This window comes from Ptychodera flava, chromosome 11, assembly GCF_041260155.1.
Source record: "Ptychodera flava strain L36383 chromosome 11, AS_Pfla_20210202, whole genome shotgun sequence".
NCBI classification, from domain to species: domain Eukaryota; kingdom Metazoa; phylum Hemichordata; class Enteropneusta; family Ptychoderidae; genus Ptychodera; species Ptychodera flava.
This window is the reverse complement of record NC_091938.1, coordinates 26,440,368-26,453,325: the sequence shown is the minus strand read 5'-3', so window position 1 is coordinate 26,453,325 and position 12,958 is coordinate 26,440,368. Positions and strand designations below refer to the sequence as shown.

The 12,958-nt window shown below is 37.9% G+C and overlaps 1 protein-coding gene across 2 annotated transcripts in view; it reads left to right on the top strand.

The window, feature by feature from the left end:
* The window catches only part of LOC139143958 (ankyrin repeat and IBR domain-containing protein 1-like), a 93,379-nt gene extending 80,646 nt beyond the window's left edge, over positions 1-12,733 (top strand). The window contains exons 18-23 of one of the 2 annotated variants that reach the window (XM_070714582.1): positions 690-867; positions 3,085-3,204; positions 3,829-3,973; positions 4,543-4,739; positions 5,388-5,486; positions 6,315-12,733. In XM_070714582.1, coding sequence (XP_070570683.1) covers positions 690-867; positions 3,085-3,204; positions 3,829-3,973; positions 4,543-4,739; positions 5,388-5,486; positions 6,315-7,591 — 2,016 coding nt within the window. In that variant the 3' untranslated portion in view covers positions 7,592-12,733. Of the gene's footprint in view, positions 1-689; positions 874-3,084; positions 3,205-3,828; positions 3,974-4,542; positions 4,740-5,387; positions 5,487-6,314 lie in introns of both variants that reach the window. The other variant, XM_070714581.1, reaches the window with a different exon arrangement.
* Positions 12,734-12,958: the final 225 nt, after the last annotated feature.

The following is a 12,958-nucleotide window of genomic DNA, read 5'->3' as shown; positions in this document are numbered from 1 at the left end:
ACAAAAAACTGACAGACAGCCATTTTTACCCGTATTTTGATAATCAATGCAACCTAGGCACCACATTATTACATGTCCACACATCTATCCTACAAGCAAGGCACCGGGTATAAATTTTATAACTGTTACCGGTATATTGCCAGTTCTAACCTATGATGTCATCAGCACACAGATATCAACAGTACCTCATGAAGCAAATCCTCCTAGTAGTCACACATATTATGATAATGGCCCAACAATGCTGTGCAAGCCATGAGGAACACTTCCACACACAAACAAGTGAGAAATTACACCTAAAAGGGCCAGTAGCTGTAAATTTTGTATGATTTTTTCACAATTTATGTTTTTAATGTCAGCTATTGTATCTTGTTCTACTCCTCAAAGCATGTTGAGGTACACAGTGTTGAGGTTGTCAATTCAGCCGTACATGTGTAGACTGCATTGCTATTGTTGACGAGTTAATTCTAGTGCAGAATTCAAATGTAGACAATAACAATATGTTTTACAAACATGGTAAGAAGTTGGTGTTTCAACATACTTTGGGGTGTAGAACAAGAATTTGCGACAGACCTACAAAACAACAATAGTGGGGAAAAAATCATTAAGAGTTTCAGCTTCTTGCCCTTTGATTATTACTTTATTAAGCCTATATTTAGAAGTAAAGTTTTCATGTTTTATACAAATCACAGGATGGAGATGCTTTACGGCAAGCCATTGCAGCATCCTTGCAAGAAATGCCACCTGGAGGAGATGGTTGGATGATGGACAAGTCTGGCCGGCATAACAACATACCCCTCCTGTACGAATACCTTGGTTTTGATTCAGAGGAGTCTGACGACGCTTCACCAACAGCTGCTCAAGATTCAAGTAAGGGTAACTGTCCATACTACGCTATGGCTAAACACATACTGAGGGCGATGCTTGAAGTGGGGAACATCTCAAAGAAACTTCTGCCATGCTGTGTTTAGCACACAAGTGTGAATGTCCTGTTTGATTAGAGCAAACTGTAAATTCAAAGGCAATAATTTAGCATACAGGAAGTGTATTAACCTCTGTTGGACTGACTATTGGAAATACAAGAGTTTTGGGTTGCAAAGATAAAAGTCATATACAAATATGCGTATTGTGTATGCATTCCTTCAAAGTGCTGCAGGATTTGTGTCAGTCATTGCAATTAACCCTTGGAGCGCCAAAGTCAATTTTTGTCACCCTTGTTAATTATACCACAGTCAATTTTTGTCAGATGTTTGCCAAAATTTTGATAAAAACTGAGGCCAATGAAATTTTGTGTTCATTTGGTCCAAAATTATCAGAAAAATTACAGAAAAGTTCATAAAAATTGGTAAAATGTTGGACTAAAATTTTTGTAGAAAAAAATACAGCACTCAAAATGTTAAATGCAAAGTGTTGATAGAGTTGGTTTCAGTTTGGTGCCACAACTCTATGTGTGAGACAGAATTTGTACATACAATGACGATGATTAGCTTGAGTGTCATCACACATTTCAAAGTCACCGACTCATTGATTAGTTACAGTATTAAAACCAGCGTAGGGCAACTTGGGGTGAAGGGCTACAGCCTTTAAGGTGGTTGGAAAGGCTAGAGCGTCAGTTATAAATTTCAACAAAACTATTAAAATATAAAAGTAGTCAACATTCTCTGTGGAATAAAAAAAACTAGACATTTGGGCACAAAGGCATTGCAGAGTTATAGCCTGTTAAAACTTCTGAAAACCTGACCAAATAAGAAGAAGTTGGGGAGTCCTTAGTGTATTAACTATGGTAGAGGTCCCCTAGCTTTTAATAAAATGTTTGAAAAGGGAAAGTCATTATTTGCTGTTTTTCAGGAAAGTTTGACAAGGCGGTGCTTGCATTCAGAGTGAGTGACTGCTATTGTAAATGCATTTTTAGATTCTTTGAGTGTCAAAGAGGTGTCAAAAGTGAGATTAACCAAAAAAAACTGCTCTATGACTTCAAAAAGAGGGGTGCAAATATGGCTTGTTTTCAACATTTTTGACAGAATAACAGTTTTCCTACATAATTGTATACCAATTTAATCCAACTTTGAAATGAGATATGGACATGGAATTTTTACAGCCTATTAACAAGGTTACAGATAAGATTTTTACGGCACAATTTTCCTGTATTTGAAGTTCTTTTTGAAAAATCACATTTTGAAATTTGAAAGAATTTTAATAATTTTTTGATATATAAACCTATGTAAAATCATAAAAACAAATTTTATTTACAAATCCTGCCATACAAATCTACAATAAATAGTGTCAACATATTTATTACTAATTTGGTAATATTAATACTATTCAATTATTATTAATTCAAATACGTAAAAAAAAAATATGAAAAATTAAATTTTAATATTTACTGGTGTCATATTTCAAAATCATGGCTGCAAATATACAATTTTTATATTCTTTGGAGAAAATATTAACTAAGGGAGTTATCCTGAAAATTTGAACTAAATATCTTGATTCTAACACTTGAAACTTGACATTAACTCTGAGAAAAGAATTGGTGCAAAAATAGCCTTTCCAACCACCTTAACCCTTTCACCACCGTGGTTTGTCCCAAATCTATTGTTTTCTATGGCAAAGTTGGACCTTTCGATAGGGAAAAAGGATAATAGGGATAAAGGGACAGGGTCATGAATGAGAAACACTGCACTTCCATAGTTAATCCTCAGCCAACCAAGTTGAATTTTTGAACATCTCTTTTGTACCCATGAAATCTCCAGATGTATTTGAAATCAGGTTCAGAACAATTAACAATCCTAAATGTTGTTTTGATATTTCAAAGATGAACATCTTTATTCAGGCTGTTGTCAGCATTAACCCTTTGCACCCTGACCCCCTGGTACTCTATGACGTCATCGGACATTTATGTCCGAGCCGGGTTCAAAGGGTTAAAGAAAGGTCTCATTGAACCTATGAGGGCTAAAATGATCTGAAAGTGTTTACAAATTTAGCATTCATACATCTAAACTGTGTCAGATAACTGTGTAGACACTCCTGGAGAAAAAGGAGTACTATAAATACTAACTGTTAAATAACTTGTGTTCCTTGTTGCAGCAATATGTTTACATCCTGGTTGTGAGAAACCTAGAGCTAGGAATAAGAGGACTGGTGCGTTGCATGAGTATTGCGGTCTGAAGTGTATGAGACAGGACAAACTTTCTCGGATGGAATCAGGTACGGCAAAGCAGATTGAAAGAATAAGGACTTTAGTGTTCAGGCAAATAGGATGAAAGTTTTAAAGTTACTGTGTCATTCTGAATTCACATACTGTATTAAGGTAGAAGAGACATGTTGGCCAAGTGTACGCACAGAATGTCAGTGGCTCTCCACCATCTTGAAACAGCCCTTTTAGCACATGCATGTCCCAAGTGAAATAAGAACTGTCAAAACAGAAGACGGAAATCCCTTAAATTGTTACACAGCAAAGTCTGGATCACTGTTGGCAGTTGCTACAAATTAAATATAGTTAACTTTTTAGCCAGAATGGAAAAGGAGAAACACAAGTGAATAAGAGTGATAAAATTCACTGATGATATTCAGACAGAATTCATAATAGCGGCAGATTTTTGACTGTCACTGCCTTATAACTATTGGTAGTCTACAGCTTGCAATGTGTAGATATATTTGAAATCTGTCGAAAAAGTCAAATTTTTCAATGTCTTGTTGCATGAAGTCAAAAATTTTACTTCATTTTTAAGACGGAAGACAGATAATAGTAGCCATTGGAACACTATCTCAGGAAATTCATAATTCCTTAGATGTGAAAGTGTTCAGTTGTGTGCAATTTTTCGTTTTCAGATTCTCCGCCATTCTGTGAGGAAGAAAACACAATCAACAATGACCAGATAGACTTGCTCAGAGCTTTGGAAATGTCACGGCTGTTGTTGATGGAACAAACAGAACAACTGGACAGACGCACAGAAGACGGAGAGGCATCATCAAGGTAAGTGCCACCCTGTTTGACGTGTGTGTATGTAGGCTTGTCTCAAGATTACTGATGTTCAGGTATTTTCAGGGCGTGGCAACTAGCATTACCATCCATGTAGTCTGGTGTGCATGTATTTGATGGACAGCCTATGAAGTTGTTTTCCTCCCAGCATCAAGGAGATTGGTGTGGCACCAGTGTAGTGATCCAAACAGAAGTTTGGCACTTACAGATATGTTTCGTTTTTACCCCTCCGACAATGGCGGAGTAATGAGATAGAAAGGAGACTGATTAGAAACAAGTTGGCATTTTGCAATTGTGCCAAATCTGCATTCTGTTTTCTGTTATGAATGACAGTACATAAAACAGTGAAAACATTCTATAGTTTATTCGCATTGCATTTAAGAAATGTACCATAGCGATTTGTAGTATTGTTGTTTCTAAAGATCTACTTTCACCCTTACTGGGCAAATATGTTTCTTTATCCTAGACTTAAGTCAATTTCAGACACTGCCACTAGCAACAAGCTGTGTTGTATAGCGCAGGATTTTACATTATTTCTGTATATACGAATTTTTTTTTTGCAGTGACAGAAACACCTTGCAGCTGCCAGCTCTCATGGAGAAGCTGACCTCACCCAGGCAGAAGAGACGCATCAGTAGTCAGAGGAGGGAGGAATCGGCCGAGGCTGTCAGCGCAGAAGTGAAACAGAGTACACAGCCAAGTAGTGAGGACTTAGAACTACAGAGAGCATTGGAGATGTCGTGTCAGTCATTGAGAGAAGGTACAGTCACAGAATTTTCTATCTTCTCAAGCAGGCAGGTTTTTTCAGCTCCAAAGTCCAGTTGTTCTGAAGTAGTTGTTAGAGTCAGTCTAGGCAAGATTTTTTAGCTTCAAAGTACAATTGCACTGAAGTAGTCTGTCTGGGCAAGAATTTTTAGCTCCGAAGTACAATTGTACTGAAGGGGCTGTTAGAGTCAGTCTGAGCCCACTTCCCTCTGTAAAATTACTTTGGTAAACTCATTATTTTTGTTCATCAAACAACTTCTGTCCACTTTCAAAGTCATTGTGCATACCTTTGAGGTCAGAGCGCATAGCAGTGCCAGGTTTTTGCCGTGCAGTGCATATAGTGCTTGCAGCTCTTGTCGTCAATGGACCTTTACAGTGTCAACTAGTGATTATAGGATCAAGATACAATGGAAAATTGTGCCATATGTGAGATTTTTAGATCTTTTTTGTCTTCAACTGAAATAAAGATCACACGTAAAAGCATTAAACTTCTCTTCTTCACTTAAATTGCCAGGCTTCTCTGATTATTTCTTCAATTCTTGCCAGACATACATGTGTGTACTTCAAGTAATGTTAAGATGCCATTACATTTATTCATTTAAACAGTTATATGTTTTACTAAAAGTTGTCTCTTCTCATACAGTTGCCGGTACAAGTCTGGCCTCCAGACCAGAGACGGATCTTGAAAGAGCTTTAAAACTTTCCCTCCAGGAAGTCCAATCCAGTACTTCAGAAAAGAAAGGTAAGCACATACGGCATAGGCAGTGCGGTCAATAATCAGACAAAATCATAGATCTTTACTACCTGGCAATAACTTTCAGTTACAGTATGTTTTAAGGCAGAATGTGCCTTGGGGACAGATATTTGGACTCTAACTTGTATTCAATACTCTTCTAGTCTACTTCTTGCGGGAGCCCATTTTGAAATCTTGGTTTTACAAAAGTTTTCAGCATCATAGTCCTTTAAGAATCGAAAATTTATTTTTCCCCATAGTTAACACAGGGATGGCGGCCATTTTGAATTGTAACTATCAGTAAATGTGAGGTAATTTGTTTATCTGGTGCCAAACATTGCAAAGTGACCCATGATTTGTATTCTTGCTTCTGTAAGAACATTGTTGAAAGTTTTATTGAGGAAAGTTGGAGCAAAAATACAAGTCTTTCACTTTTAAGGCATGTACAACTTTAAGCTGATAAGTAAGTGGAAGTGTGATAAGCTTGACATGAACAACTTTCTAGGATAAATTTGTCATCAATGGTCTCACCTCTTACTACAATGCTTGCCTCAAAACTATATCACATTAAGTTTCCTTTTATGCAATTTTAGATATTGATTTTAGAACAAGGCTTTCTGTAATTTTGAGTGCATTACCTTTCTAGGTTTACGATGAATTTTCGTGCGTTTTCTTCCCAACTTACAACAACACGTAATGTTTGATATTACTGAGATCATGTCCATCTAAAAATCTAGAGTTTACTGAAACAAATATCCCCCCTCCCTTAGCACTGTTCTGTCTGTATGGTGCTGCAGTAGTACTTATAGCTTCATCTTTTTATTCCCCAACTGACAGATGCTGCCACAGGAGGCAGTGCAACAGCGGATGAAGAAACCAGTGAAATTGACCTGGAAGAACTCTTGAAAATAAGCGGTTGTTTCAAAATTACACAGGACACCTCAGAAAGTCAGTGCAATCAAACTGAAGTGCAATATCCATTACAGGGTCAGCCTTCTGTTGACCCCATACCTCAAGACCAACAGACAAACAGCATGCAAGCAAACGTTGAAAATCTCCACTTGGATGATTTGGAGATTCCCAGCTTTCAGATACATGCCCCTGCTACAGTAAATGAGACTGAGTGCAGCTCAGGAGAGCTCGCAGATGTGCCAACAGGATCCCATGCTGGCGATCAAGCTTCAGATGCAGCGTGCAGCAGCGCTTTTGCAGATCCAGAGCTGACAGTCAGGGTTAGGGACCACTCCCCCTTGAGGAGGACCTGCAGTGGACCAGGCTCACCAGCCAGAGATGCGTCCCCCATACCGGACCTATTGCGGCCGCCATCACCACACACAAAAGTTGCAAGATCACTGAGTGCACCCCAAGAGGGTGCTTCTGCCAGATCTGAGACAAGCAGCCCAGGTACTCTCAGAAACAGACGTGCTGGAAGCTCCCCGACAGAGAGGTGTTTCCTCGACCCAAGAGATAGCCCCCACATGTGGGACTCAGCCTTCCTCGACTATAGGGTGTGTCGAAGCCCCAAGGGGAGTCCAAGCTGCCAAAGAAATCAAGCCATCATGGAGAGCACCAGCAAAGAGGTTTGGCAAAAAAATATCGATGACATTTGGCAGAAAATGCCTACAAGTCTCGAAAATACAAAATCTCAGAGTACACTCTCAGACTCCCCTTCGCAGTCCCTTGAGAGAGCCTTTGAGATGGTTCATTTTCCGTCAAAACAGAGCAAGCCAAAAGAATCACTGCCCGTCTCACAGCAAGAGTCTGAGAAGAATTCTTCATCAAAGTTAAGGAAGAACCGGCACTCTATTTACAGTTCATCCCCTTCAAGGTCTAGCTCTTTAGATGTCAAGGAGAAACGGAGAACACGGTCAGTGAGTCCGTCACCAAGACATTCAAAGCAAGCCACTTCCCGAGAAGCAAGCGTCGGCACTGATGCAGCTGCTGCTGTCGTGGATACTGCATCAAGCGCCTCGGTAACCGTTGATCACAGCTCTGTCAAAGGCGCAGCGGGGGTAACAAAAGAGAAAACAGACAAAGACAAAAAGAGGAAGAAAGAAAAACGTTCAAGAAGAAAGGAAAAGGAAGCAGAAGTAGGGTGGCAGTTGTATGTTTGAATAAAAAGAAATATCAGACAAAGCTGTAATTCCACCAAGTAAAAGGTCTTGAGTGGAAAGTTCTGCCATACAAACCAAATTAGAATACTTTTATTAGAGACTTTGATTCCTCTTGAGAACACCTTGTCTCTCCTTGAAAAGAGCTCAGCTTTTTTCAGTCACCCTGCGAGCTCCACCATCAGGTTTACCTTCTTTCATGGTACTTTCCTGTCTTTCTGTACCGCAAACTGGACCTTTATAGAGGGAAAGGGTCGTTCACTTTAGCTAAGTTTTACTTACATGTAGGAAACCTGCAAATTGGGGATGGCAAAAAGCAATTGAGACCAGATAAGTTGATGTTTCTAGAAATTTATGAGCTGAAGTATTTCATTCCAGTCGTAATATCATTTTGCAGATATTTACACGTACTTACCATGAAAGATTACTGTCATATTCCCCAACTCCCCAACAAACCTTCTAACAAATTAATTTATGTGCCATGAGACTGATTTCTGCATAGGATAGCAATACCCAAGAGTTTTTGCGTTTTTACTTTCCTTTTGATAATTTTGCCAAAGATTATTTCATTTTTATTCAGAATTTTTTTGCGTGAAATTTAGGAGTCTGTATTTTTGTATGCGACTGCCTCATTTCAAGTGTTTAGTTATCTTTTTTTTTTTAAATCAGTGTGTCAACAGTTTCTGATGTCTTTTGTTTAATTGGTTGTGGTGGTAATCATGTAGGTGTAATCAATTGAATGCTTTAAGAAGCAGTTGTTTTGGTTAGCACATGGTGTAAAGAGTGTGTGAGGCACTTTGTATTGTGTTATGAAGAATCCTGCTGAGTGTGTACATGTATTGTCAATGAGAAATTGTGTGCAGTCCAAGGATTTAGTTGATCTTCTAGATGACGTGTCTCTTGTGGAGAGATTTCTTTTCAGAAATTACTCATCTGCTTTTGGTGATTTCTACCAGCCATATGTCGGATCTGTACCCATGAAAGTGTTTGAGCGCGGCAAGAAACTACAGTTGGTGGTCATTGTGAGGCCTGTATGTTGACATATCAGTTTCCAAGTGTGCTTTGAAATCCTGTGGTTTGCCTGGAAATGCTCAAACTGCTCTTTTAAATCTGTTGTGTTAACAGCTGTGTTTTACACGTAATGGACACGTGTCCATGGTAGACTGTGTTAGGGACAATACAAAGGATAGATGTATGTAACCAAAGTGGTAAATGGTGAGCAGGAAGTGTTCACAAGTCACATGTATGTGTGCATGCGGGTGCACATGAGAAATGTTATCAATGCATATGTACATCTAGTTGAGGGATGATATTGTGATTCATGCATGATAGAGGTGCTTATGTTCAGTGTGTGATTGGACTTATCCTGAGGATGGTACTGGTACCCAGAAGACGGTCAAGGTAAATAACAAATGTAGGCACACCCAAAAAACTCTGGTCCTCAGTCTTTGTTATGAAAAGCATAGCGATTTCTTAGGGGGCCTCACATAGCTACTCACAATAATCGGATCCTCTAGGATTGTGTTGATTTTTAAAATCGGCCAGTGTGGACCCAGTCTTTTGCAATCTTGCCCAAACTGGTACAAGTACATTTGTCTTCATGATGGACAAGAACACAGTAAGGGAGAACAAATAGAAGGTGCAGGACACCTTTGTTTATGGTATTCCTCCTAATTGGATAACCTCACAGATACAGCTAGCTGTGTTTTAGCATTAAGAAAATGCTCATGGATGTCACAATATTTGAAGAAAACTGATTCACACAAGTCAGACGGAAACAAGATTGAAATTTCTCTAATTTGCAAGATTAAAATTTCTCTAATTTGCAATTTTTTTTATATAATTCTGTGAAGTTTGTCTGTACAGGCTAGAGTAATGAGAATTGCATGCACACAGCAAGTATTGATTGCAGTAATTTACCAAATGTATGAATATATCAATGTTGCTAGCAAGGATGATATTTGCAGTCATTCAGTCTTTTAGTTTGTTACTTTGTACTGAAATGTGTTCACAAATAACTTTTGCATTTACTTGGAGAACAATATACACGTTTAGAGGCGTGGAGACTTTGAGCAGACTGGCAGAATTTCTGAAATATATCCCAGATCAGTTCCTACAAAAGAGAAACTATACATCTTTTAAGTGTACCACGTGAATGAAATGTTTTGTAGTAAAACACACAACCAACAGCACACCAATCTAATTGCAATTGCAGTAACTCTTTTCCGGCAAAAGTTTAAGACCCCCTACAGCCATGAGAAACAAATGCTTGTTTTCATGATTTCAATAATTATCGTAATTGCAGCTCCAGACATCATCCATCATTACGGTATTCATGTGCAATTGTAATAGTATAATTATTGTGTCGTACATATATTTCTCATCAATTGTATTAATTTAAGTATATATATTATGTGTTTCAGCATCAATCAGCAAAGTGAAGTTGTTTCCGTTTCTTTTACAAGTGTGTCATCTTTGCAGACGGACAGATATAGTGATAACTCACATTTGTACTTGTTGACCAAAGACACATCAAGCATTAACAGTAGATTCCTTTTGAGGTTCTTTTGGTGTACCAGATCTTAGTAAGTTTGACTGTGTGTTCATCTGAGGGACTTTGTTCATTCGTTGAGGTTGTAGTGGATAAATAGATTTGACATTGTTCGCTGTTCGTGCAGTGACTTCAATTCGGCAAAGCCATGTTGGTTTTCAGTTAATTCGAAGCGTACATTAAAATTGAACATTTAAATCTGCAGATTCTGATAAGTCTCGGTACGTATAGATTGCTTTTGATTAATCAATTTTGATGTGTTTAAACTTATTTTTCTGATATACGCAAACATGCAGGTATAGACAAATCTTGTAGTGTGCAGTGGATGTGAATTGTTACAAAAATGTAACCATTAACCAATATTTTTTTAGATCTCGCACGCTTACTAATTTGAATGTCTTTGCAAATTGCCTTAACCAGTAATGATTTTTTCCATGAAACATCAGTTGTGTCTCCCTTGTACACCACACAATATAAGTACAAGTAGATCTTCAGGGCAGTTCATTGTTTTTATCTTCCCAAACAATTTTGTGCCAAACTTTTCTCCCTCAACTTCTCCCAAAAGAGCAAGTGAGTATTGCAGTTGATTTCCACAGAGCATGTTATCATGACATTGTAGATGGCATGGATGACAATGAGGTTGAAATCACTCATGCTGAACGTGAGTATATTTCACAGACGGTTACTTCAAAGCCCAGAAGTTGAAACTTGTCATGACTTTTCCACTATTTTTGCATGTCAACTAGTCTCTTGTTCTAAATCCCAGAGCATGTTGAGATACACATTGTTGAGCTTGTTAACTCAGTCTGTACATGTGTTAACTGCATTGTTATTATTGACAAGGGAATTCTGGTGTGGACTAGAATTCAAATGCAAACAATAACCCTGCATTTTACAGTTAGAGATACTGTGTTGACAAATAAAAGAGATTATGGTTCAACATGCTGTGGGGAGTACCGTAGCACAAGAACTTGTAATTGGCATACAACACAATAGTAAAAAAATCAAAGAAAGTTACAGCTGTTGGCCTTTTAATCTCCTGCCTGTAACTAACAATGCTTTATGGACTTGTACTTCTTGAGCGGGAGAACAAAATGTACATCTGTAATGTGGTGTGTACTTCATCCTTGTGCTATGAGTGCAATACTGACCTTGACCATGTACAAATGGAAATGGTGCTAGTCATCAGCAGTAAATTGTGAATGATACTGAGAGAGTTGCTGTTACAATGGAAATTTTGTTTTGATAGGAATCAGTTTAAGGCAAAGCAGAACGACACGCATTTTAAAGAAAGTGGCCTCATATTTCTATTCTGCCATGCTTATAATGTTTGAATTTAACATGTACAGTTAAGGTCGCACAAACATTTATAAAAGTTTAATTGTTTTATTTGTTGAATGGAGAATGCACACAAAGATCCATGCTTATTGATTCACAAAGATTCATGTTTAATGAATACATTTTTGTGAATGGATACCATGATCCTCGGAAAGGTCATGGTGTTACTCTGTTATTGATAATGTAAGAAGCATTATTGCTACTTGGACAGTAGGAGTTACAGTCGTTGTTGAATGAGAATGCTGTCCAGTTGCTGCTCTGCTACTGTGGGGTCGAGTCAAACATCATGCTGTCACAGTTTCTGAAGTTCAGAATTTTAGTACGTATTTGATCGTTTCAATTGGGCAGTTTACAGCTATTTGTGTCATGGCTGACATTACATCCACAAAGTGGCTATTGTTATGCTGTTTCTCTAGATCTGTGTTGGTTTAATTGGTGTTTGCATGACAGTTCTGATGTCTTGGTTCTGTTACTTGCAGCAGTAATGGTATTGCTGCAGCCCAACTGGTCTATTTGCACTGAAAAAGTATGTTATCTGTCAGTGACCTTGGTAGTTGTCTCTAATCTGATGCTGCCAGTCCCTAGAATATGCGGAACCATCATGCGATTCCTTGTCCTGCCCAGCAGCTTCAGTCGTGTGTGCCATCAGAATACAGAATACTAGTCTTGTAACATTCGAGGTAACATGCCATGTTACAGCAACTGCAGATTTCTTATTAAGTTTAGATTCAAACGGCATTTACAGAAATATTTAAAATGCCTTGGTGTATTGCACATGTCAGCTACCATGACAAGCTACAACTGGTGTTAAATAATTAACTTCTGTGATTATTGTCAGTTTATACATAATAATATATAAATATATATATGTTGTGTTATCGTGAAATAATTTGTAATCTTACCGTGTCAAAGCTTGTAAGAAACGTACAGCATTTCAATGGAAGTACAAATTTTTAATCAGATTGACATAAAATGGAAAATTTAATATTTTGGAATTTTTATAGAGAATTGTCAAGCTGGTTTCTTCAAGTTGCCTCTGCCAAGTAATATCTTGTTACTGCAGTCTTTTTCTAAGTATTTATGTTATTTACAGCAATTGTACTTTGGAGGCCAGGGATAATTTTATATTGGAATACTTATCATGAATCGCCTTGATTGAATCGCTGGCTATGTGGGTTTTTTCTACATTGTACATGTTACATATGTACCTTTCTGTAGGGGTGTCATCTATGTTATTAAAGAATACTTTCAACTGAGACACTGGTTTATTGAGTCTTGTTTATGTCGTGTATATAGGTTTATCATGGCAGCAGATTTCTTTATTTAATCAGTTTCCTTTAGGATCACACACAGCGTCTGTATCCCCAAATCTGCTCGGCAAAATCACAACTATGGCCACTGAATAAGGCCAGTGTAGCAATACCAGTCTGAAGTCAATAAATGGTAGTCAAGATGGTATAAAAAAGAATGCCTGATCAAAT